The sequence below is a fragment of the Protopterus annectens genome, chromosome 10.part0, assembly GCF_019279795.1.
Source record: "Protopterus annectens isolate FY-2018-M chromosome 10.part0, PAN1.0, whole genome shotgun sequence".
Lineage (NCBI taxonomy): Eukaryota > Metazoa > Chordata > Ceratodontiformes > Protopteridae > Protopterus > Protopterus annectens.
Genome location: NC_056744.1, coordinates 1083023277 through 1083048000, shown reverse-complemented (window position 1 = coordinate 1083048000; position 24724 = coordinate 1083023277). Strand labels below are relative to the sequence as shown.

Sequence of the window (24724 nt, the reverse complement as noted above, 5' to 3'; positions counted from 1 at the left end):
TCCCACATCTTACATAAAATCTCCTCTTTTCAAGCTTAAACCCTGCTCTCCCTCCACTGATGGTCTCCCTCCCACCTTCCGGAAACTTGCTTCTTAATGTATTGCAGATCCTGTATCCATACTAATCAACAGATCCATTAAAGAAGCAACAGTCCCCCTCATCTGGAAAGCCTTCTTCACCGTCCGCCTGCACAAAGGGGGGAACTCAACTGGCCCATCTAATTGTAGACCCATCGCTATCCTATCCTATCTAAAATGCTAAAAAAAATGCATCCACTCACAGCTTCTCAAGTATTGCATGAATGCATGTCTTATTTGTTAGGATCCTGCTGCCGAAGTGCTGTTTTAAGATCCCCTTACTTTTGAGTACTTTGCATAGCTGTTTTTTTCAATTCCTGAATATAGTATAATGAGAGTTGGTCACAGTCAGGATGAATGCATTTAACTAATTCTGAACATGAAGTAGAGAAATTTTTATATAAGGCTGTACTTTTTGTCTGCACATGATTGTGCAGATCAATTGCTAACAATTGCAATTGCAAACAATTGCTGCTTGAATGTCTGGTTATTAAATTAATAAAGAATATGTAAAATTTTGGTTCCAAAATAGTATTCAGTATCTTAGAATTGTTTTGAATTTAATATTTGATGCTTTCCCCCCTAATTTGTGCAGAAAATTTAGCATTTTTTTATTTTGACCTAAAAGTTACCAGTTGATTCTTTTTTGCTTGAATGCCTTGTTTAGAAGTAGAAGATAATAATTTCATTGTAATGAGTTTTGATGTGATAATATCCAAAATTTACTGTTTCTTTCCTTTTCCAGGGTCTTGTCTGAAAGGGGCAGTTTTCTTATTGTGTTGTATTCATTGACACACAAAGAACCTGAATTTTATGAATGCTGTCCTTGCAGTGGAGACCAGCAGATGAACTTTCAACTGTTAACCAGTACAGAAACGTTAAGTCTTTTTAAAGTAAGTTTTATAGTATATTATAGCATGTACGTATTTACAAAAGACTAAGAGTTGTATGTTTATAAAAATGTAGTCCATTACAGAGATGCCATTTGTCAAAAGAGTCTGTAAGCTGAAATTCTAAGATTGTTTGAAAGTTCTCTTGGGGCAGATGTGACCTGTTTTAGAATGATTGGTTGTACTTAGCTAGAGAAGTTTGACTTGTGCGCAGTCTTGACATGTACTCCATCCACAACCCCCACAACCCCTTTCCCCATTTTTGCACAAGTGGTCTAGATTTAATTTCAATATATAAAACCGTGCTCACACCAACAGTAGGCTAGCAGTTGTTCTTCCATACTACACTCATGCACTCACGCACTCACGCCTGCAGCCAATTTAGTGTGTCCAGTCCACCTACTGATTGTTTTTGGAATGTGGGAGGAAACTGGCGCACCCAGAAAAAACCCACACAAACACAGGGAGGACATGCAGACTCCACATAGAAGACACCCCAGCTGAGAATCAAACCAAGCAAAACTCTTGCTCTGAGGCCACAATGCTAACTGCTGCACCACTGTGCCCCGCCCTATCTTGACATATATTGCACTTAGCTTCAAACATCCACATTTTTTCCATCATTGGGCTGCAAAACTGATGGACTAATTTTCATTACAACACTTGCGCATTCCATGGAGAGAAAAATGAAAACACTTCTAAGATCCAAGAATTCAGTTCCATTGTCTGAAGGGATAAAACATTGTCAACTTTAGCACAAGTAAACAAACCAAAGGACTAAAATGATAAGGTGTATGGTTTAAAAAAAGTCTCTGAAGAATTCTGACACCACAAGAATCTGGTAAATTAATCCAAAGAGTTTTCTTCCAAATAAACATTTTTTATTTATTTAAGAGTAGCCAAGTTGGATTAATTTTGCTTAGCTATAGTGAAATATGTTAACTTATGAGTAAAAAAAAAATGAGCATTAATGAAAAGCAAAATGGTCAGATGAGTGCTTTTGCTTTGTGAGTAAAAGCTTCTTCATATCTAAAAAATTTTACTTTAATGCATTCCCTCTGATTGAGCTCCTGAAGTGGCTGCATCCTGAGCCTTTTAACAGTATCAAGCTACATAATCTCGGTTGAAATAAATGCTCATTTCTCTAGCATAAGTGTTACAAAAGAAGTGTAAATGGCATACTGTTCATTACAAAATTATTTTCTACAGTGAACACATTCATTTGACTCTTGATCTTAAACTAGATGTAAGTCACAATAAACATAGTAAATGTTGATTTTTGTAACATTTTGTAAACATTTACAATAATCACTCAAGCTGCACACACATTGTCAGCGTGTTTCCTCATCTAAATGTGCGCTTTTATTTGAGAACATCCATTTTGTCTGTATTGCTTTGTTCAATATCTGTAGTGCACTAGACAGAGATGAAATGTCAGTGCAGTTGTATTCCCCATCATGAAAGTTTTAAGATGATATCTTTCAATAGCTCATATATAGCATTTTAGAATCAGGAATGTAAATCTGAATGAGCAATATTTGACACCTGGAAGCATCATTGCTGTAGAGAAATGCTTGGAGGTTTCACTAGGTCTTAATGTGCAGCAGATCCTGAGGAACAGACACCTTGTGTTTGCAAGGTGGAGGGGGGGGGGTCTTCCAGGGGTGTGAGAAAGACTAAGGAGAAAACTCTAGTAGCCATTCCCTTATGCTCTGTCCTTGTAAAATATCAGATGAATGTAAGCTTAACATTAGCACAAGTGATTCCTTTCGTTCCTCTGTACGGAAGCAGAAATGACAGAACAGAGAACAGTATAACAAGCTAACCAGTTTGTCTAATTAATATCATAGCTTGATATCAGGTTGGGGAATGGTTTTCCTCACAAACCCCAGAAGGTATTCCAACACCTTGCAGTTACAGGAAGGTGCTGTTTTTTTCTGATAGTTCACAGATGTGTACTAGGCTAACAGCCACCAGGACCTTTTTAAGTCTTTGCATCCCAAATCTCTGACTAGTTCTGGTAACCTTGATAAGTGTAAGCAGGGACTTGGAAGGTGAACCATTTACCGGCTGCCTGTGTCCATTAGAGACGTAGGTGCCAAACCAGGGATGAATTTCCTGTTCCCCATCCAATTGTCCAAGTTACACTTGAATTGGGTTAGGAAAGAACTCTGCTTTACATGGATAAGGGAGCCTGCCCCAGAGAAGAGGTAGTCATTGGGATACATTGTCTCTCTGGTTGGTTCTATTTATGTCACAGGCAAGGTTTAAGTCTTTAGAACAGGTTCTGGTGTTAATTGTTTTGCATATATGCAACAAGACCATCAGGGTGAGATCTGAGAATGCCTTTTATGCCAGTCATAGATATCTCCTGAACAACCCTGTAGGAGACAGAATACAGGGATAGGGCTTTAAGCCGGTCAGCTTTGGACATGTTACTTTCATGCGGAACCTCAGTGGACATTCCAGTTGTTAGCTGTATCTGGTTAGGTATGTACAAAAGGGGGAATTGTGTTCAGTGAGGTCTGATCAGTGCTGAATACAGTGGAACAATGACCTTGAATACCATACCTTTGTTTATAACTTGCACAACATAGAATGATTCCCTCACTACTGAAGACACATGATGGTCAAAGGCTAGAGCACTGTCTATTTGTGTCCCCAGTTGTTGCAGATACAAATAAACTTGTTTTAGATCTGAAGAAACCTTTACTCAGAAGGCAAAATAACTCATCTAGCCATTTTATTCTCAATTATTTCAGTTTACTGTTTTTCTTTACTTGCTTTAGGACGTATGTAAAATATTTGGAAAGAAACAACACTCCAGATTACTTGGACAAATTCTAGTGGTACCAGAATTTTTGGAGCATTTTCTTTTTAACCATACACCACTTCATTTCTTTGGCTTTCTGTGTTGCACACACTGTCTTGCGCACATAAACTCGCTCACAAACACGCACGCTGTCTTTCTCACAAACGTGTGCACACACACATGCAAGCTCTCGTTCTCTCTCACACACTCGCTCTTCTCTCTCTCTCACACACACACACACACACACACACACTCTTGCATCTGCGTTCGCTGTCACATGCATGCTCACTCTCACATGTGCTGACTCTTGCTTACACTCTCACATGTGTTCACCCTTGCTTCTGTGAACTTTCTGTGAGGAAAATATTTATTGTATGACTAGTCTGCTTAGGAAAGGACAGTGTGCTTGCGTGGGGCTTTGTACTGTTGTTGCCTCAGAGCCACTAGATGTTCTTCGTGTTTCACTGTTGCAGTCATTACATTTGGGTAATCTGCTTGCAGGTTGCCCTCAGTCGGCCTGATTAACAAAGTCTTGGGTCCTGCGTCGGTTGCTGTCCCTTCTTCCATGACGTCAGGTCATCAGGGGTATAAAACATGCAGCCGACGCCATTACATCAGTCTTTCTTGCCGTGCGGTGACCGAAGCAGAAGCAGTTCGCAAGTGCCGGTCGGCCTACTCCTGAAATTTTCGATCTGAAGTAGTTACTTCATTTGATGTTCATCGTGCATACAGCTGCAGTAATCACAGATGGGTTCTCTGCCGTCAGGCGGTCCCTCGGTCGGCCGAATTCCAAAGTCTTGGTCCGACGTCGGTTGTTGTCGCTTTCTCTTCTGACGTCAGTGAGGCCAGAGTATATAAGACACAGCCGACGCCATGTTCTTCAGTCTTTTTTGCTGCGCGGTGCCCGAAGCAGAAGCAGTTCGCAAGTGCCGGTCGGCCAGCTCCTGAATTACGAATATTTTGGAATCCGAAGTCTTCATTAAAGCTAAGTACCCGTTGGAAACTTTTCTTGCCTCAGACCGATGTCAGAAAAAGTTAATAATTGTATTTCTTGTGGGAAGCAAATACCGCATAAGGATTTCCATTCCCGCTGCATACCTTGTTTGGGCCCAGACCACGACGTCTCGGGCTGTCGCTTTTGCGCTACCTTCAATAAACGCACTATTAAGCATCGGGCGGAGTTCGCCCAGCACTACTTTGGTAAAGCTTTTGATTATAAAATGTCGTCGGACACTCCGAATACCGTTTTGACCAAAAAACGCAAGGAAAAGGACCGACACGCGAGGCCCGCGGTCCCCGCCGACACCACGCCAAAACAGGCTACACTTGGTCCGGTTCTCAGCGAAACGCCTTTGCAGTCCCTGACTACCGACGACACTTCTTTGGCGGTGTCCTCTGTACCCGAGACTGCTGGGTCCTCGGCCCTTTCCCAGACTACAACCGAAGCCTCTGCTAATGTTGAGCCTACTAATGTGGACAGGTCCACCTCCACCCATGGTGTATTTAGGCCCTCGTCTTCTTTTTCAGTTAAGGCCTTTACTAAATCCAAAGCAGCCAGGCAGCCCATGAGGCCTGTTGTACAGGGCCCATCTCCAGGTCCCATGCCTAAAAAACAGATGCTTAGAATGGCTGAGGATTTAATTACTCTTATCAGAGGTAATCAACCCCCTCCAGACAAGAGACCCAGAGTGGAGGAAGATTCTCCCTCTTCTGATCAGGGATCCATTTTATCAGAACATTCTGATGCAGAGGAACACTCTTACTCTCCTTTTGAGGATTCGGATGCAGAACAGTCCATTCCCTCTGTATCCCCTCCTGAGGATTTTTCCTTTGGGGGAACCTTACACACCTTGAGGGAACACTTCCATTGGGAAGGCCAAGACTTTTCAGATTCCAAGAAGAGACTCAGGGAATTTCTTTTGTTACCTCAACACAGACCTCTGGCTATACCCCCTGTTTTGGACATACTGGATGATGTCTATTCGGACGCTTGTCTTAACCCGGATTCTCTGCCTCCTGCACCAGTCAAACCTGATGGGTATTACAGAGTACCCAGCTCTCACCAATTTCTCTTCAAAAGCCATAATGCTGACCCTGAAACCATTTCACAAGGCCCCAAGGGATTGAAGGCCTCCACTGCCAAAAATCCACTTCCTGCAGAAAGGGAATCAAGATCTTTGGAAAGGGGGGGGGGGAAAGGTTTATACCTCGGCCACCCTAGCCATGAGGGCTTTAAATTGTCAGTTTCATATGCTTAAATATCAACAGTTCCTGTTATCACAATTGAGGAACAAAATGTCTCAACCTGAACAACAAGATTTAAAGGAGTTACAGGATATGATGTATAGTGCAGAACAAGTGGGTAAACACACCTTACAATGTGGTTATGATGCCTTAGAGGCCTCAAGTAGAGCGGCAGCTACAGGATCAGTCATTTGCAGATATGCCTGGCTTAGGGAACAAAATTTACCTGATCATGTGAAAGCTAAACTTCTAGATGCTCCTTTACAAAAGGATGTGCTGTTTGGTACTAATGCTGAGGAGATACTACGGAAAATGGAAGAAAAAGCCAAATCTATGCAAACTGTCAAAGCTTTCTTACAGGTCCAACCACCACGTTTTAGCAGAAATTGGCCTTCAAAAAACTGGTCCTTTCCAGCCAATGACAAGCCCCAAAGAGGTAGATACAGACGCACAAGGGGCAGGGGGCAATCACAAGGATCATATAGATGCCGACAATGGCAAACTCCAGCACCAAGAGGTGGTGAAGACAGTGCACAACAATACAGGAAGCAAACCCAATGACTCCCTCATTTCCATGCCAAGCATGTCTCAGCTGGCAGCACCTTTGGGAGGAAAACTAGCACTATTTGCAAGCAATTGGCATATTGTCACAACAGACAAATGGATCCTGGACATTATAAACAGAGGCTACAAATTTCAATTTCACACTCTTCCAAAAATGAGAGGCATGCCAAACCTGCCACAAAATCAAAAGGCAGAGGCACAACTGCAAATTTCAAAGCTCATAAGCATGCGAGCTATTCAAGAGGTACCTACTCACCAACAAGGTCAAGGTTTTTATTCAAGACTTTTCCTGGTACCAAGGAAAGGAACCGACTGGAGACCCATTTTGGACTTATCCACCTAAACACATTTCTAATCGTACCAAAATTCAAGATGCTCACATTACAGCAGCTTCTTCCCATGCTGGGCAAGGAGTTCTGGCTGGTAACATTGGACCTCAAGGAGGCATACCTGCATGTCCCAATCAGACAAAGCTGCAGAAGATACCTCAGATTTCTTGCAGGTTCAATCCACTATCAATTCTCTGCATTGCCCTTTGGCTTATCTACTGCGCCCAGAGTATTCACAAAGTGCCTGGCATCAGTGATTGCCTACTGCAGACTTCAAGGGATACAAATTTACCCTTATCTCGATGACTGCCTGATCCAAGCCGACAGCAAGAACATACTTCTGGAACATCTGGCATATGTGACGCGATTACTGCTTTCTCTGGGATATACAATCAACAAAGAGAAATCAAGGCTAACACCATCCCAGAAAATAACTTTCCTGGGTGCCAACTTGGACACAAACACCCAGATGGCCTACCTTACACCAGAAAAACAAGGGCAACTATCTCAGTACTTCAAAATACTAGCAAAAAGTACCAGGCTTACTGCAAGGAAAATCCTGCAGGCTCTGGGATTCATGGCATCTTGCATTCTATTAACCCCATTTGCAAAGCTGCATATGAGGAAACTTCAACGGTACCTAAAAAACCTATGGTCTCAACACAGTCACAGTTTGGAAACAATAATACCAATAATTCCATGTTTGCAAAAGGAATTTCTATGGTGGGCCCAAGCATGTCAAGCAAACAAAGGCCTCCCATTCTGCAAGCCTCAAGCAAAACAAGTCATAACCACAGACGCCACAGACTACGCCTGGGGGGTGCACATGACGAACAGGTGCATTCAGGGCAAATGGTCCCAAAAAGAAAAGCACCTTCACATCAATCAAAAAGAAATGCTAGCAGTAATAAATGCAATTACAGCTTTCAAGGACTTCCTGCATCCAGGACAATTACTGATAAGAACAGACAACACCACGGTAATGTGGTACATAAACAAACAAGGAGGAACACATTCTTACCCCTTGTGCAGACTAGCCATGACTCTTTGGAACTTGGCTCTGGAAAGACAAATCGAACTTGAAGCACAGTACTTGCCAGGATTGGAAAACACACTGGCAGACAATCTAAGCAGAAAAATGACAGATCCACACGAATGGAAGTTACATCCTCAGGTGTTTGCAGCAATAATCCAAGCATGGGGGAGGCCAGACATAGATCTTTTTGCCTCCCACAGGAATCATCAATTGGAAAAGTTTTCTTCAAAGACCTTTCACCCAAAGGCCTGGAGAGTGGACGCCCTTTCATTCAGTTGGACAGCATGGACAGTTTACGCATTCCCACCTCTGCCTCTTCTGCCCAAGGTGCTTTTGAAAGCAAGAACAGACAAACCGAAGATGATACTGATTGCTCCAGATTGGCCAAGGCAACACTGGTACCCACTCCTGAGGAGCCTAACACATACTCCTCCCTGGTCCCTGCCTCTAATGTCTCTTCTGCTGACTCAGCACAGCTACAAAAGTCTTCACAGTCAGCTGAAAACACTCAATCTCGCTGCATGGAAAATTCCTTAACACCACAACAGAACCTACTCTCCAAGGAGGTACAGGATGTCATTTTGGAGGCCAGAAGGCCAGCTACTAGAAAAGCTTACTCCGCAAAATGGAAGCGGTTTTGCTCTTGGAATGAGAAAAAAGGCCAGGACCATAGAAAACTGAACTTGCCTCAGGTATTACAGTACCTAGCGGAGCTATTGAACAGTGGACTTTCTTTTTCCTCCATAAAAATCCATGCCTCAGCCATATCTGCAGAATTCAACACGGATCCTCCTTTATTTTCTCACCCACTCTTACGACAGTTCCTCAGAGGGGCTAAGAATATAAGACCACCAAGGAAACAACCAATACCAGCCTGGGATCTTAATTACATACTAGAAAAATTAACATTGCCTCCTTTTGAACCAGCTGCCTCAACAGATTTGCAATATTTGTCCTGGAAGACGGCCTTCCTCCTGGCCATCACTTCAGCTCGTAGGGTTTCTGAACTTCAGGCCCTCATGGCGGTGTAGCCCTTTCTCATTTTCCATCAGGACAGGGTTTCCCTTCGTACCAACCCATCATTTATGCCTAAAGTGGTATCCAGGGTAGCTTTAAATCAAGCCATACACCTACCCACCTTTTACCCCAATCCTCAAAACAAAGGGGAAAGGCTGCTACACTCCTTAGACATCCATAGGCAGCTTCGTTATTATTTGGACAGAACAAAGTCCTTCAGGAAATCAGAACAACTCTTTGTGTCCCATGCTGTAGGGGCTCAAGGGAAGCCAGTTACAAAACAGACTATTTCAAAGTGGATAGGCCACTGCATACGGTTTTGTTACTCCTATCATGGGAAATCTGTTCCTGCAGGTATCAGATCACACTCCACCAGGGCCACAGCTACCTTACAGCCTTCCTCAGAGGAGTTCCTACCAAAGATATTTTGGAGGCAACCACTTGGAGTTCTGTACATACCTTCACAAAACACTACCATCTGCCTTTATATTCCAGAACAAGAGCAGGCTTTGCCACTGCTGTTTTGCAGGGCATTCTGGCTCAACCCAGTTCCTCCTAGTACCTACCACCCAGTGCATAGCTTTGGGATTCTACCCATCTGTGATTACTGCAGCTGTATGCACGATGAACATAGTACAGTTTTGTACCTACCATAAATGTAGATGTTCGAGTGCTAATACAGCTGCAGTACAGGTTTCCCTCCCTCCTTCCCCACTTGGTAAAGGCATGAGGCCTAGCAACCTCTTCATACTACCTGACTGGGTTATCCGGCTATGTTTTATTTGCTTGCTACCACTGATTTTGGATTATATTGCATTGCTTGTATATGTATATAAGCACTATTTAGGTATTGCCTTCCTTCTGGGGGCACCTGACATCTGGGGCAAGAAAGACTGAAGAACATGGCGTCGGCTGTGTCTTATATACTCTGGCCTCACTGACGTCAGAAGAGAAAGCGACAACAACCGACGGCGGACCAAGACTTTGGAATTCGGCCGACCGAGGGACCGCCTGACGTCAGAGAACCCATCTGTGATTACTGCAGCTGTATTAGCACTCGAACATCTACATTTATGGTAGGTACAAAACTGTACTTTCTGCAACCTGTGGGTCTCGGATCTGACCGGCAGCTTTCCAAGCTTCAAGATCCGAGCTCCTAGCTCCTCCCCTCTACCCACAATCCCCTGTCACCACCACACTACCTCAGATCATTTTTGCCGCGGCTTGAATGACAAGCATCTTGTGAAGAGCTCCTGAGCTTAGACAGGGAAGTGAATAATTTCTTTCAAAATTTTTCTAAAAACTTTAAAAACTTAAAAAGGAGAGTATTGTGAGTGTTTCTCTGCCATTTTTTGTTTTTGGGATTGCGTTTTCTTTTTTCAAACCCTTCCCCTAGGTGTTTGGGCGTGTGAATGTGTGTGTCAGCAAAATGGCCGAAGGCCATAAAGCTATTTTTTCAAAGTGCACTGGGTGTGGCCATAAGCTTTCCCCAGCTGATGGCCACACTCAGTGCGTTATATGCCTGGGGGTTCTCCATTTGTCTTCAGACTGCCAGGTTTGCGCAGCCTTCGACCCCCGGGCTGTGAGGGACAGAAGGAACAGGCTTATTCTGGCGGGATTGCTTCCCCTGGAGGAGGCCTCTTCCTCCTCTCCCTCCAAGGTGCAGGCTACCCAGGTAACTTCGACACCCCTGATTCCCTCGACTCAGGCTGGGACTCAACCTCCCATTACTGCCTTGAGTACGAAGGAAGTTCAGTCTTCTCCTTCTAGGGAGCACAGGACCAAAGACAGGGAGAAGCACAGACACAAGAGGCGAGCCGAGCCTCATCCCTCGGCTCCACCTTCAAAAACTGTTAAATCACCTCCGAGGGTGTCCGGACCTTCTCTTTCTCGGCTCCGATCTCCTTCCTTCTCACCGGAGCTGGAGGAGGAGCTCCTATCACCCTCGAGGTCATCGAGGCGGCCCTCCAGACCCACCTCTACGACCTCCTCTAGATCTACTAGGTCTCTCTCCGATGCCGACATGGATAGGATGATGCGTCGGTTTTTGCAGACCCAAATGCAGATGGGGTGCTCCTGCCCCCCCCTCCACAGGGGGGGGGGGAGTGCAGCTTCAATATTTGCCTCTTCAATATTTGCCTCGATTTCTCCTCCTTCAACCCGGATCCGGGTTTTGGAGTCTTCGGATCCAGGCCCTTTCGGAGCCAGGGTTTTGTCGGCGCCGGTGGCCCAAGCCTTCTCGACGCCGACCATACTCTCGAGTATCTCGGATCCGAGCTCTCGGGGCCGTGGGCTGGGCGTCGGATCCGTGGGAGCGGGTGCTTCTTCGGCGCCGCCTATGTCGGAGAGCACCTCCCTTTCGGATCCGACCCCGATCCCTATCTCGGAGCCGAGGAGACTACTTTCGGGGCCGGAAGAGAGTAGTTCTCCCTCGGCGTTCGAGGTAGTGGAGAGGGTACTGTCGAGGTCTTCCAGGTCCCCGACTCGGGTTTTGGATCCCTCCGCGCCCCCCGCCCACTGCATACGGGCCTAACTTCCATCATCCTTCCATCGGGACAGCCTGCTCAGACCCTCCAGTTGGTTCCCTCGGAGGAACAAGAGGCCGTTGACGGGCCCTCTTCTGATAGTCCCACAGAGGAGGTGCCTCGTAAACGGACGTGTAAAAGAAGGCACATGGACTCCCCCGAGTCCGTCACCACAGATACGGACTTGGAGGAAAGGGAATGTTCCCCAAGGTCACCCCCCGAGGATGTCTCCTTTGGAGACATCATGGAAATGTTGCGTATTAGGGGGGGGGGTGGTCTGCCCAAAACCTTCCTCGGATGAGTCCGTATTTCTGGAGGCGTTTGAAGAGGGCCCATCTACCTCCTGGGTGTCCCCACCAGCAGATCCCCTGGTAGATGATCTGACTACCAGGGCTTGGCAGGAACCCGACACCGTGGAACCTATCCCACGTCGACCGGATAAAATCCTTAACCCCCCTTCAGACAGGCAGGTTTGGGCCAAAGGGTCTCCAGTTGATGCCATGTTGGTGGCTGCTGCTACTAAAAGAGAACTCTCCCAGGAGAGCTCCACGGTACACCCGCTGGACAAGGAGTCCCGGGCGCTGGACTGTATAGGGAAGCGGACCTTCTCCATGAGGGCGCTGACTTATATGGCGCATATCATCAGGCTGCAACGGGATTTGATCAAGGAATACACTGCAGCCCCTCTCGAGTCCATGTCGGTCGAGGACAAAACCGTGTTCTCGACACGCATGGCCACTTTCAAGTCCATTTCAAATATGTCCATGCGGCTTCTGTCTTATGCTACGGAGGGAGCCGCAAGGGCCAGCGGAGCAGGTGTTGTCTTGAGATGTCACGCCTGGCTCCGTCTTTGTAATTTCGCAGAACCTTTCAAGGCGCCCTTCGCGAGTGCACCCTTTGACAGTTCTTCGCTTTTTGGCAAGACCATACGCGATACACTAGTCCAAAGTGAGAAGGATGGGAAGATGCTGTCTGCCGTCGGAGTCCGCTTCTCGAGCCCCCAACGTTCCTTCTCAAGGAATCGGAGGGGGCAAAAGAAGCTGTGGTTCCGCAAGTCTCAGCAATCCTATCCAGCTTCAGACCCCACGCCCTCCAGAGGCAGAGGAGGGCAGGGTGGACACCGGCCCAGAGGCAGAGGGGGACCGTCTAACTTCGGGTCTAGGGAGCCCTTTTCCAAGAGACCCGCGCAACAGCCCTGAGGGCTTACCAGACTGTCCTGCTCTGGAGACAGTCGGGGGGCGTTTAACGAACCACCTGTCAATGTGGGAGTTCATCACGAACGATCGATGGGTGCTCCGAATTATATCCAGAGGCTACAAAATTCCCTTCCTATTTCGTCCTCCCTCAGGTGGTCACCTCCCCGATGTCCCACCCAATCAAAGAGAGGCAGCGACCGTAGAGATTTCAAATTTGTTAGAAAAAAGAGCCATCCAGCGGGTCCCCCCAGACCAATCCAGATTGGGCTACTACTCAAGGTTCTTTTTAGTGCCAAAAAAGACGGGGGACCTCAGGCCCATTCTAGATTTGTCCGCCCTGAACATGTTTGTTCCCAAAGAAAAATTCCGGATGGTCACTCTACAATCTATTCTCCCCTTAATGCAGGAGAATGACTGGATGTACTCTATAGACCTCAAGGACGCGTACTACCACATTCTAATGGACAGACTGTCCAGGAGGTTCCTCCGCTTCCGGCTAGGGGCCAGTCATTACCAGTTCAGGGTCCTTCCGTTCGGACTCACCTCAGCCCCCAGGGTGTTCACCAAAGTCATGGCAGTGGTTGCGGCCCACCTGAGGCTTCAGGGCATAAGGGTCTTTCCGTACCTAGAAGACTGGCTCCTCACAGCAACCAACAGGCATCAACTTTGTATCGCGAGAGACTATGTGCTGTCTCTTGCCGACAGCTTGGGCATCTCAGTCAACATACCGAAGTCTTTTCTTCATCCTGTGCAAGCATTAGATTTCATAGGAGCCAGGCTAGATTCCCGATCTTCTCGGGCCGCCTTGACCTCGGACAGGCTGTCCAGCCTCTCACTCCAAGTTTTGGCTCTTCTTCGCACCAAGGCTCCTCCGGCAGAGTTAGTCCTGAGGGCACTAGGCTCGATGGCAGCGGCTGTCGGCCTCTGTCTCTATGCTCGCCTAAGGATGCGTATATTACAGTGGACACTCCATGTTCAATGGTCACTGTTACTCCACCCATTGAACACTCCTATCCCCCTGAGCAGAATTTGCACGGAATCCCGCCTGTGGTGGCTTCACTCCCCAGAACTCAGGCAAGGGAGACCCTTTGTGACCCCCCCCCCTCCCAGGTCACATTAACCACGGATGCTTCTCGCCTAGGGTGGGGCATTGTTTGGGCAGAAACGTCCAAGGTACGTGGACCTCGTCTGAGACCGCTTTGCACATAAATGTTCTGGAGATGAGGGCGGTGCTTCTAGCGTTGCAGGCTCTCCAAGACCTTCTACATCTAGGAACGATTGCAATACAGATGGGTAATATGTCAGTGGTCTGGTATATAAACAAACAAGGGGGAACCAGATCCTACCCTCTTTGTCGAGAAGCCATGAGAGTTTGGGAATGGGCGTTATCCACCAACCGCTTTCTGATAGCAACGCACATTCCGGGACAATCCAACATTCTGGCGGACAAATTGAGTCGAGTAATTCTCAGTCCTTACGAGTGGTCTCAATCCGAAAATTGCGAAGGAAATTTTCCGCAAGTGGGGTTGGCTTCGCTGCGATCTCTTTGCTACTCCCCAAAACACAAAATGCAGCGAGTTCTTCGCAATTCTTCCCCCAGAAGGGGAGAGCCCCAGAGACGCTCTGATTCATGCTTGACCTCCCGGTCTACTCTATGCTTACCCCCCGCTTCCACTCATGGCGAAGTTCATTCAGAAAGTCATACGGTTGGGGAGCAAAATTATCCTCATAGCCCCATTCTGGCCTCGTCAAATCTGGTTTCCATACCTGCGGTCTCAGTCTCTCCCCCCCCCTTTAATCCTGGATCCCATTCCAGATCTAATATCACACCCAACGGGGTGCCCAACACCGAACCTGGTCAACCTCAAGCTCGTGGCTTGGTTGATCCAGTTCCACTAATGGCAAGGACTCCCGGTATCTCGTCACCAGTGAAAACTATTCTGGTAGCGGCTCATAAACCGTCCACCAGGAAAATCTATAATAGTAAGTGTAAAGGATTTTCTATCTGGGCTAACAGCCAAGGTCTCAACCCATTTACTGTTCCGATTCCTACAGTATTGGATTTTTTGTCCATGATTTTTGAACAAGGGGCCAGTGCATCAACGGTCAAAGTACAGTTGGCAGCAATATCCCATTTTCATGTGGGAGATGGATTAGGATCTCTAGCATCTACAAAACTGTGTAAGACATTCTTGCTTGGCGTTTTCCTTCTCAAGCCACCAGTGAAATCCGTGACTCCCCCTTGGGACTTGACCTTTGTTCTGCAAGCCTTAACGAAACCTCCGTTTGAACCTGCAGCTTCTGTACCCCTTAAATTTCTGTCTTGGAAAACAGCATTCTTGGTAGCCATAACTTCTGCTAAAAGGTTTTCAGAGCTCCAAGCTTTGTGCATGAAACCTCCCCATCTTATTTTCCACAATGACAGAGTGTCTCTCAGGACTAACCCGTCTTTCTTACCAAAAGTGGCATCTGTGGCAAATATCAATCAGACTATCAATCTGCCTGTGTTTTTCAAAAATTTTCAAAATAAGGGAGAATACATGTTGCATACACTAGACGTACATAGACAGTTACGTTTTTACCTGCACAGGACCAAAGATGTTGGTAAGGCTGATCAACTCTGTGTCATTTGCTCCTTTATACATGGGAAAACCTATATCCAAAGTGACACTGGCTAATTGGATTTGTCAATGTATTTCTCAGGCTTCTAAGGCATCAGGCAAAACAACCCCATTCAAAATCCGTGCACATTCCACAAGGTCCATCGCAACTTCTGCAGCCTTCTGGTCCAGGATGCCGTTGGACGACATATGTTCAGCAGCCACTTGGTCTTCTGCTCATACGTTTATTTCTCATTATAAGCTGGACATGATATCTAGAAGCAGGGCGTCCTTTGGCTCCGTGGTGCTTCGGAATATCCTCCCATAGACCACCTAGGTTTCTTTGTTTAAGTAGCTGGGGACTCTGTCCCACAGGTTGCAGAACAAATGAAGTAACTACTTCAGATTTAGAAGATGTTATGTGATCCTATCTCGCCTACATTCTGACTGATGGGTTCGGAGCCGATCCCTCGGCTCCGACTCGGCACGCTTATGCCAAAGAGCGAAGTCTCTTACTGGCTGAGCTTACCATATCCCAGGATGCACCACTACCAGTCCCCCAGATCTCGTTTGCCGCTAACAAGTGAAGACGTGGTCTCGAGCTGGCTGAGTTAAGTAGTGATTATTTCACTAGTTTTTCTGTCAGGATTTTCTTCATTCTCAACAAAAAGCTGTTTTAACAGCTATTCTTGTGTTTAGAGTGTGTTTGACAAAATTCACTTGGTGAATTCTTGTGTTGTGAGTGTGGACTAGAGTACCTCTTGTCTGGAAAGGCCTTTCCGGTCTTTTATTTGTAGGTGACTTGGTTCTGTTTGGATCATTTTATATTTCTCTTTTTAAAGAAGAACTAGCAGAGAAATTATTCCAATTTACAGTGTTTGTGCTGTGTTTTGTCTACAGAGTATTGCCAGTGATAACTGTAAGCCTATTCTAGGTGTGTCCCAGTGTTTCTTCCAGTGAGTTTTCTGAAATTTTTATAATGTCTCAGAATCCTAGGCCTTGGGCTTTAAGAAATGTGTAAAATGTAGCTTCAAAATGTCCATCACGGACGATCACTCGCTCTGTGTGTATTGCTTAGGGGCAAAACATTTACAGGAATCATGTAGTGTATGTCACGCTTTTTCCTCAAGGGTCCTCCAGGAGAGGAAAAATAAATTAATTCTTAAGGGATTAATTAAACCTTCTTTCGAAGAAGCTTTGGCATCCTCTCCTTCTCGGCCAAAAGAAAGGCGTCGGCTCCGACCAGTCCGTCGGATCCGATCGCCAAGAAACAAAGGCAGGCCTCTCCTTCGGCTCCAAGGACTTGGAGCCGAGGTGAACGGTCTGCCTCGATGCCACCAGTGTCGACTCCTCTGGCTTCGAGCCGATGGCTGGGGCATCGAGGCGGGTCACCTTCGGCTCCACTGCTCGGAGCCGACAAGGGTCGCCGCTCAGACACTTCCTCCTCGGCGCCAAATCCACCTCGCACCGATGGAATCTGGTGTGTATTCCCTCGGCGCCGATACTCATCGAGTCGCCTGGAGCCGGTCCCCTAGCCCTTTGGGGCCGTTGGAGAGGCCGTCTCGGACCCGTTCTGTTTCCTCTCGGTCTTGAGGATGTCAGATTCTGATATAGACAGGGTGCTCCAAAGACTGTTCCAGTCCCCAGTCTTCCAAAATTTGTTTCGGTTCCGACCCAGTTGGCTTCGGAGCCGATGACCTTGGCCCACCCATTGCCATTCCTCCTCCGACTGCTTCGCTCCGCCGGAGCAGGTGCTGTTGGAGCCGATGGAGATCTCAGGGTCGGCTCCGACCCTTACTCCAACCCGGCCTTCGGGTCCGAGTTTGGTACGGGACGTCTTCGGCTGGACCCGGGGTGATGTTTCGGGACCTATGCTTTGGTTCCGAGCCTCCCCTCGGTGCTTGCTGCGGGACTTCCGTCGGCTATCACGGCTCGGGACCGGACACTCCCAGGATTCTGGGGTCCGGCTTTCAGAGCCATGAGGAGTGCCTTGGCCAAGTCCTCTTCGGCCATCTCCCCGGCTTTACCGGCACCTTCCCTAGGCGTGGAGACTGGGTCTTTGGCAGTTCCCTGTCCGTAGTCAGCGGAGCCCGGGCCTGAGGTTACCCCAGTGGGGTTCCCCTCCTCCTGAGGGTTCTTCTGAGCTGTCTTCGGAGGAACCCCCAAGGAAGAGATCGTGCAAGAGGAAGCACGTGGACTCCCCCGAGTCTATTACTTCAGACACTGATCTGGATGATGCAGAGGGGTCCCCTAAGTCGTCCTCGGATGATGTCTCATTTGCAGACATCTTAGAAATCCTCAAACAACGAGGCGGCTGGATATCCAAACCCCCCTCTGCTGACGAGTCAGTGCTCCTCAAGGCCTTTGGGGCTCAGCCCTCCGCCTCCTGGGTGTCTCCGCCCTTTGACGAGCTTCTGGATTTAGTTTGTCGAAGGGCGTGGGAACATCCAGATACCGTGGAACCAGTCCCTTCTCGTCCAAATAAATTTTTGTCTGCTTCCCCCGAGAAGGAGTTCCTTACTAAAGGCGAGAGCGGCAGGCACAGGCGTGGCTCTACGGAGACAAGCCTGGCTCCGCTTGTGTCAGTTTGCGGAGGCCTTCAAGTCTTCCTTCGCCGACGCTCCCTTTGATGGGTCCTCCTTGTTTGGACCCAAGGTTAAAGACACCCTTACCCGCTGTGAGCAAGAGGGAAAAACTTTATCTGCCGTAGGTGCTCGTTATTCCACTCCCTTTCGGCCTTACCCCAAGGCTAAAGGAGGGGGGAAAATGTGGTTCCGCAAATCTCGAAAGTTTTTCTCTCAACAGCAGGAAGATTACCCTTCCAGAGGCAGAGGACGGGAAATTTTTCAGGGAGACGCCGTCCCAGAGGCGGCAGAGGGCCCCGCAATTCTGGAGACAGCGAGTCCTTTCGTGGCTCTTCAGCCTCCCACACGTCATGAGGGATTGCCCGGCTGTGCTGCTCGAGCCAGTCGGGTGTCGTTTGCCAAGCACCTAAAAGCCTGGGAGTCAATCACTCAGGACAGATGGGTGCTTCGGATCATTGCCGGAGGTTACACCATCCCATTCACATACTCGCCCCACCGTCCAAAAGAATCCCGGACCCACCACCCAGTCAAAGGGAAATGGCAGCCAGAAGCTTTAAAGCTGCTAGAAAAAGGAGTCATCCAACCGGTCCCCACAGACCAGATCGGATCAGGAAATTACTCCAGGTTCTTTTTAGTGCCAAAAAAGACAGGGGACCTGAGACCAATATTGGATCTCAGCAGACTGAACCAATCCGTCACGAAATCCAAATTGCGAATGGTCACGTTACAATCCATTCTCCCACTGTTGGAGAAGGATGTTTGGATGTGCTCCATAGACCTCAAGGACGCCTATTATCACATACCGATACATCAGGCGTCCAGGAGGTATCTGCGCTTCAGCCTGGGAGTCAGTCATTACCAATTTTGCGCTCTGCCCTTTGGCCTCACCACAGCCCCCAGGGTGTTCACCAAGTGTTTGGCAGTAGTGACGGCTCACCTGAGAAGTCTTGGATTCCAAGTGTTTCCCTATCTGGACGACTGGCTCCTGACTGCAACCACCAGGCATCTACTAATGGACAACCTCAAAGCCACCATCTCCCTGGGTGTTACCCTGGGGATTACATTCAATTGGTCAAAGTCTGTCTTGCTGCCCTCTCAACGCATAAGGTTCATAGGAGCAGAGATAGACTCAAGATTGATGCGCGTCTTTCTTCCTGCCGAAAGGATCCAAATTTTACAGGGCCAAGTTCAAGCTCTAATCTTGAGATCCAAAGCCCCAGCCAGGATGATTCTACAAGTTCTAGGCTCAATGTCTGCCACGGTTCTTTTAGTTCCTCTGGCAAGATTGCACATGAGGATTCTTCAGTGGCTATTGTCAACGCAATGGTCCTTTCAGGATCTTCCCCTCAATCATCACATCATGATTACGGAAATATGCAAAAGGGACCTTCGCTGGTGGCTTCAGACATCCAATTTGGATCAAGGAAACCCCTTTGTTCTTCCCTCTCCAGTGGTTACCCTGACGACAGATGCCTCCCAGATAGGGTGGGGGGGGCATTGTCTGGGCAGGCTAGTTCAGGGCTCCTGGCTTCCAGACGAAGCTCTTCTCCACATCAATGTGTTGGAGATGAGGGCTGTACTTCTATCCCTACAAGCCTTACACAAGTTTCTTCCTCAGGGCATCATCGCCATCCACACAGACAACATGTCGGTGGTTTGGTATCTGAACAAACAAGGAGGGACCAGATCATACCCCCTTTGCAGAGAGGCCATGAGAGTGTGGGAATGGGCTGTAGCTACCAACCGCTTCTTGGTAGCGACCCACATCCCGGAAAGTCAAATATATTGGCAGACAAATTGAGCAGGACAATTCTCTCTCCTCACGAGTGGTCTCTAAACCACACAGTAGCAGCTCAGGTTTTCAGGAGATGGGGGACGCCGTGCTGCGACCTATTTGCAACTCCATTAAACACCAAGTGCCAAAGGTTCTTCTCCTTGATCCCACATCAGGGGGTACCAGCCATGGATGCTCTAGCACAACCTTGGCCAACAGGGCTACTTTATGCCTTTCCTCCAATTCCGCTTCTTACCAGAATTATTCAAAAAGCTTCTCAACTGGGGTCTTCAATGATACTGATTGCCCCGTACTGGCCTCGTCAGGTATGGTTTCCCTACCTGAAGAAGCATGCAGTGGACGATCCGTGGACTTTAGACCTGATTCGGACTTGCTAATCCATCAGTCGGGACATCGACATCAGTCCCTTCAATCTTTGAAATTGACAGCTTGGCTCCTCCACTTCCGACTTTAGTTAGAAGGCACACACTAGACCCAGAAGTTGTTCACATTTTATCTTCGGCCCACAAACCCACCACTAACAAATTGTACCTTAGTAAGTGGAAGAGGTTTGCTATCTGGGCTCAACTCAAGGGCTTAGACCCTATCACTGCTCCTGTCCCAGAGGTCTTGAAATTCTTAACATCCCTGTTTAATCAGGGATCTTCTGTCTCAACTATTAAAGTCCAACTAGCGGCTATCTCTAAATTCCACGAATCCATGGATCCTCCTTTGATGAGCAGCAGACTATGCAAAACTTTCATTAAAGGTGCGAGCCTATTAAGACCACCAATTTTCATCCTGCACCTCCGTGGGATCTTGATTTGGTGCTTCGCATTAACATCTCCCCTTCGAACCGGCTGCTACATGCGAGTTAAAATATCTGTCTTGGAAAACTGCCTTCTTAGTTGCAATTACTTGCAAGAAGAGTTTCAGAGCTTCAAGCCCTGTCTATTAAGCCACCGTACTTGATTTTCCACAAGGATAGAGTATCACTTAGGCCTAATCCATCCTTTGTCCCAAAGGTCTGTTCTAGTTTCTGCCTCCAACAATCTCTAGAGCTACCAGTTTTCTTCCCAAAATTCTCCAATGAAGCAGAATACACTCTTCATAAATTGGATGTTCACAGGCAATTACGCTTCTATTTAGACAGGACTCAGCAACCGTAAGTCAGACCAGTTGTTTGTGTCCTTCTCAGATAATAAACTGGGCCAAACCATCACAAAAGCTACTATCTCAAAATGGATCAGAGATTGCATAACTCAGGCTTATTCTTCTTGAGTAAGCAACTTACAACATCTATCAAGGCTCATTCTACCAGAGCTATGGCTACTTCTATAGCTTTTCATTCCAAGCTCGCTATATCGAAATCTGTGCTGCGGCTACTTGGTCCAATCCGCACACTTTCATTTCCCACTACAAATTGGATGTGGCATCTAAAGGACGAGCTTCATTTGGTTCCACGGTACTCAGGAGTGTTTTCCAGTGAGCCACCCCGGATTCAGGTGCTAGGACGCTGTCCCATCAGTCAGAATGTAGGCGAGATAGGATCACATAACATCTTTTAGTTATGTACTCACCATAACTTCAGATGTTTGGGATCCATCTCGCCTACATTCCTAATACCCTCCTTCCCCCTGCCTTGGAGATCAGAAGAGATTGAATGGTTTTGAGTTCTACTGTTTATCTTGTTTCATCTGACTATGTTATATAAGCAGGGTGTGCATGTGTGCATGTATGCGGACAAACTAGATCTGGGGGACTGGTAGTGGTGCATCCTGGGATATGGTAAGCTCAGCCAGTAAGAGACTTCGCTCTTTGGCATAAGCGTGCCGAGTCGGAGCCGAGGGATCGGCTCCGAACCCATCAGTCAGAATGTAGACGAGATGGATCCCAAACATCTGAAGTTATGGTGAGTACATAACTAAAAGTTTTGTACTCACCATAACGTTCCATCTGAGTAGGTACTTCATTTGTCTGCAACCATCCCCCCCTGCCATCCCCCTAACCTGTATCGGGTTTCTAGGATCTTTCTGATTCTTGAGAATATCTGAACCTGTTTATTACAGGTTTTTTCAGGTGGTACAGCAAAACCGATCTGAGGTAGTGTGGTGGTGACAGGGGATTGTGGGTAGAGGGGAGGAGCTAGGAGCTCGGATCTTGAAGCTTGGTAAGCTGCCGGTCGGATCCGAGACCCACATGTTGCAGACAAATGAAATACCTACTCAGATGGAACGTTATGGTGAGTACATAACTTCTAATTTTAGAGTTTAAGAACCCAAGTCTTCAACTAAAGCTAAGTACCCCATTGTGGAAACTTTTTCTTGCTCCTTACCAATGTCAGTAAAAGTTAATAATTGCATTACTTGTGGAAAGCAAATACCTCATAAAGATTTTAATTCGTACTGTATTCCTTGCCTAGGCCCTGACCACGACGTACCTTGCTGTCAGTTTTGTGCTTTATTTAATCAGCGCACTATCAGTCGGTGTATTTTTGCCTCTAAATATTTCACTTCTCTGTTTAATTATCCAGAAATGTCATCGGTTAGCTATCCGACTACTGGGTTTCTGAAAAAAAGCAAAGATAAAGACAGAGACAGGCCGCCAAGATCCAAAACTGCCGACAACACTTCTCCTAAGCCAGTCGCCAGTTTGCCGGTACTCAGTGAGGTGCTTACGCAGCCCCTGATACCTGCTACTTCTGATTCGCAGGCCTCTGTGAGACCCATTTGGAGTCCGGTATGCCGCGAGATGCTTCAACTATGGAACCCGCGGATGTCTCTACCTTGGATGGGTCCGGAGCCACTGTGCAGGCACCGGCTTCTGAGGGTGTATTCAGGCCTACGGACTTGCATATTAAATTGATGCCTCCTTCATTACTTGGGCCTAAATCTCGATCCATGTCTAAAAAAAATTATGCCTAGGCCACATGCTCAGGCCTCTATGCCTAAAAAACAAATGATAAGAATGGCTGAAGGCTTAATAACTCTAACCAGAGGTAGCCAACCCCCCCCCCTCTTAAGAGGCCTAGGACTGAGGTTGATTATGAATCTTCTGAGCAGGATTCTGTTTTTTCTGACTCTTCTTGATGACCTGGATTTGTCCTTACCTACTTATGAGGATTCTGATGCAGAGGACTCTCTTCCCTCTGCTTCCCCTCCTGAGGACTTTTTTTTTGGGGAAACCTTGCATTCTGTAAGGGAGCATTTCTACTGGGAAAGTCAGGATTTTTCTGATTCAAAAAAGAGGCTTAGGGATTTCCTTCTCCTACCTTAGCATAGGCCTTTAGCTATTCTTCCTGTACTAGACATTGTTGATGCTTTCTCTGAATCTAGTTTGGCCCCCCCTGATTCCCTGCCTCCTGCTCCCAGAAAACCTGACAGATACTGCAGGGTCCCTGAGTCCCACAAGTTCCTTTTCAAAAATCCTATTGCAGATCCAGAGACTATTTCACAGGGGCCGAAGGGCATTAAGGCTTCTACTGCTAAAAATCCTACCCCTTCTAATAGAGACTCCAGGGTGCTGGATATAATTGAGGTAAGAAGGTTTACACTTCTGCAACCTTGGCCATTAGGGCTTTAAACTGCCAGTTTCATATGTTAAAATATCAGCAACATGTTACTGGACTGCTTAAATAGAAAATGTTGATTCCTGACTGTGTGGAAAATTAAAGAATTACAGGATTTAATGTATTCTGCCGAACAAGTTGGAAAACATACTTTGCAATGTGGTTTTGATTCATTAGAGGCCTCTTGTAGGGCTGCTGTTACTGGGTCTGTGCTCAGAAGGCATGCTTGGCTTAAGGAGCAATCTTTGCCTGAACATGTTAAGCTAAATTGTTGGATGCTCCTTTAAATCAGGACCGCCTCTTTGGCAACAAGGCTGAGGAAGTTCTTAAAAAGATAGAAGATAAAGCTAAATCTATGCAAACTGTTAAAAGATTGTTTACAAGTTCAGCCTCCTAGATTTAGTAGGCACTGGCCCTCTAAGAATTGGTCCTTTCCAGATGCTTCCAGGTCTTCTCAAGCCAAACCCAGACACAGCAAAAACCCCAGGTTTCAGTCCCAGGGGACTCGCAGAACTAAGCAGTGGGGAGCCTCCACTTCCAAGTCTGGGAATAATAAGACTCCCCCCTTTGGTAAACTGTCTCAATGACTTCCTTTTAAAATTTCCAAGCACTTATCATCTGACTGCCCCATTTGGGGGAAAGATTCCTCTTCATGCAAAGAATTGGGAACTCATTACCCAGGACAAATGGGTTGTAAATATAGTGTCCCAGGGATACAGATTTCACTTCCACACGTTTCCAACACCAAGTGGGTGGCCGGACCTACCCCCAAATCAGTGGGCAGAGGCCCAAAAACAAGTACTTTCTCTCTTAAGCATGGGGGCTATTCAACTGGTACCACAAGAGGAAAAGGGACAAGGTTTTTACTCAAGACTTTTCCTGGTACCCAGAAAAGACCATTCATGGCGTCCTATCCTGGACCTGTCTACTCTAAACACCTTTTTGGAGATTCCAAAATTCAAGATGCTGACTCCACCAATTACTTCCTATGCTAGGCAAAGATGCCTGGTTGGCAACACTAGATTTAAAAGAAGTATACCTGCACATCCCAATCAAGGTATCTTGCAGAAGATACCTACACTTCAAAGCAGGCTGCACGCACTATCAGTTCTATGCACTGCCCTTTGGCTTATCTACTGCGCCCAGGGTATTCACAAAGGGCCTTGCTCCAGTTATTGCATTTTGCAGGCAAAGAAGTAGTCAAATATACCCATACCTGGACGATTGTCTAATTCAAGCAGAAAGCCAGGATATACTTTTGAATCATCTGGCCTTTGCAAAAAGGGTTCTAACTTGTCTGGGGTACATCATAAACGAAAAGAAATCACAACTGGTACTCTATCAGCAAATTATATTCCTGGGAGCAAGCTTGAATAAAACTTCCCAGATGGCTTACCTCACGCCAGAAAAGCAAATTAATTTGACAACCTACTTCAGACAAGTGGCCACAAAAACCCTGCTATCTGCAAGACAAATACTGCAAGCCTTGGCATTCATGGCCTCCTG

General features: G+C 46.9%; 1 protein-coding gene across 1 annotated transcript in view; it reads left to right on the top strand.

Moving 5' to 3' along the window:
* The window catches only part of STIL (STIL centriolar assembly protein), a 1728658-nt gene that overhangs the window by 530075 nt on the left and 1173859 nt on the right, over nucleotides 1-24724 (top strand). The window contains exon 9 of the mRNA XM_044085829.1: nucleotides 824-971. Coding sequence (XP_043941764.1) covers nucleotides 824-971 — 148 coding nt within the window. The remainder of the gene's footprint in view (nucleotides 1-823; nucleotides 972-24724) is intronic.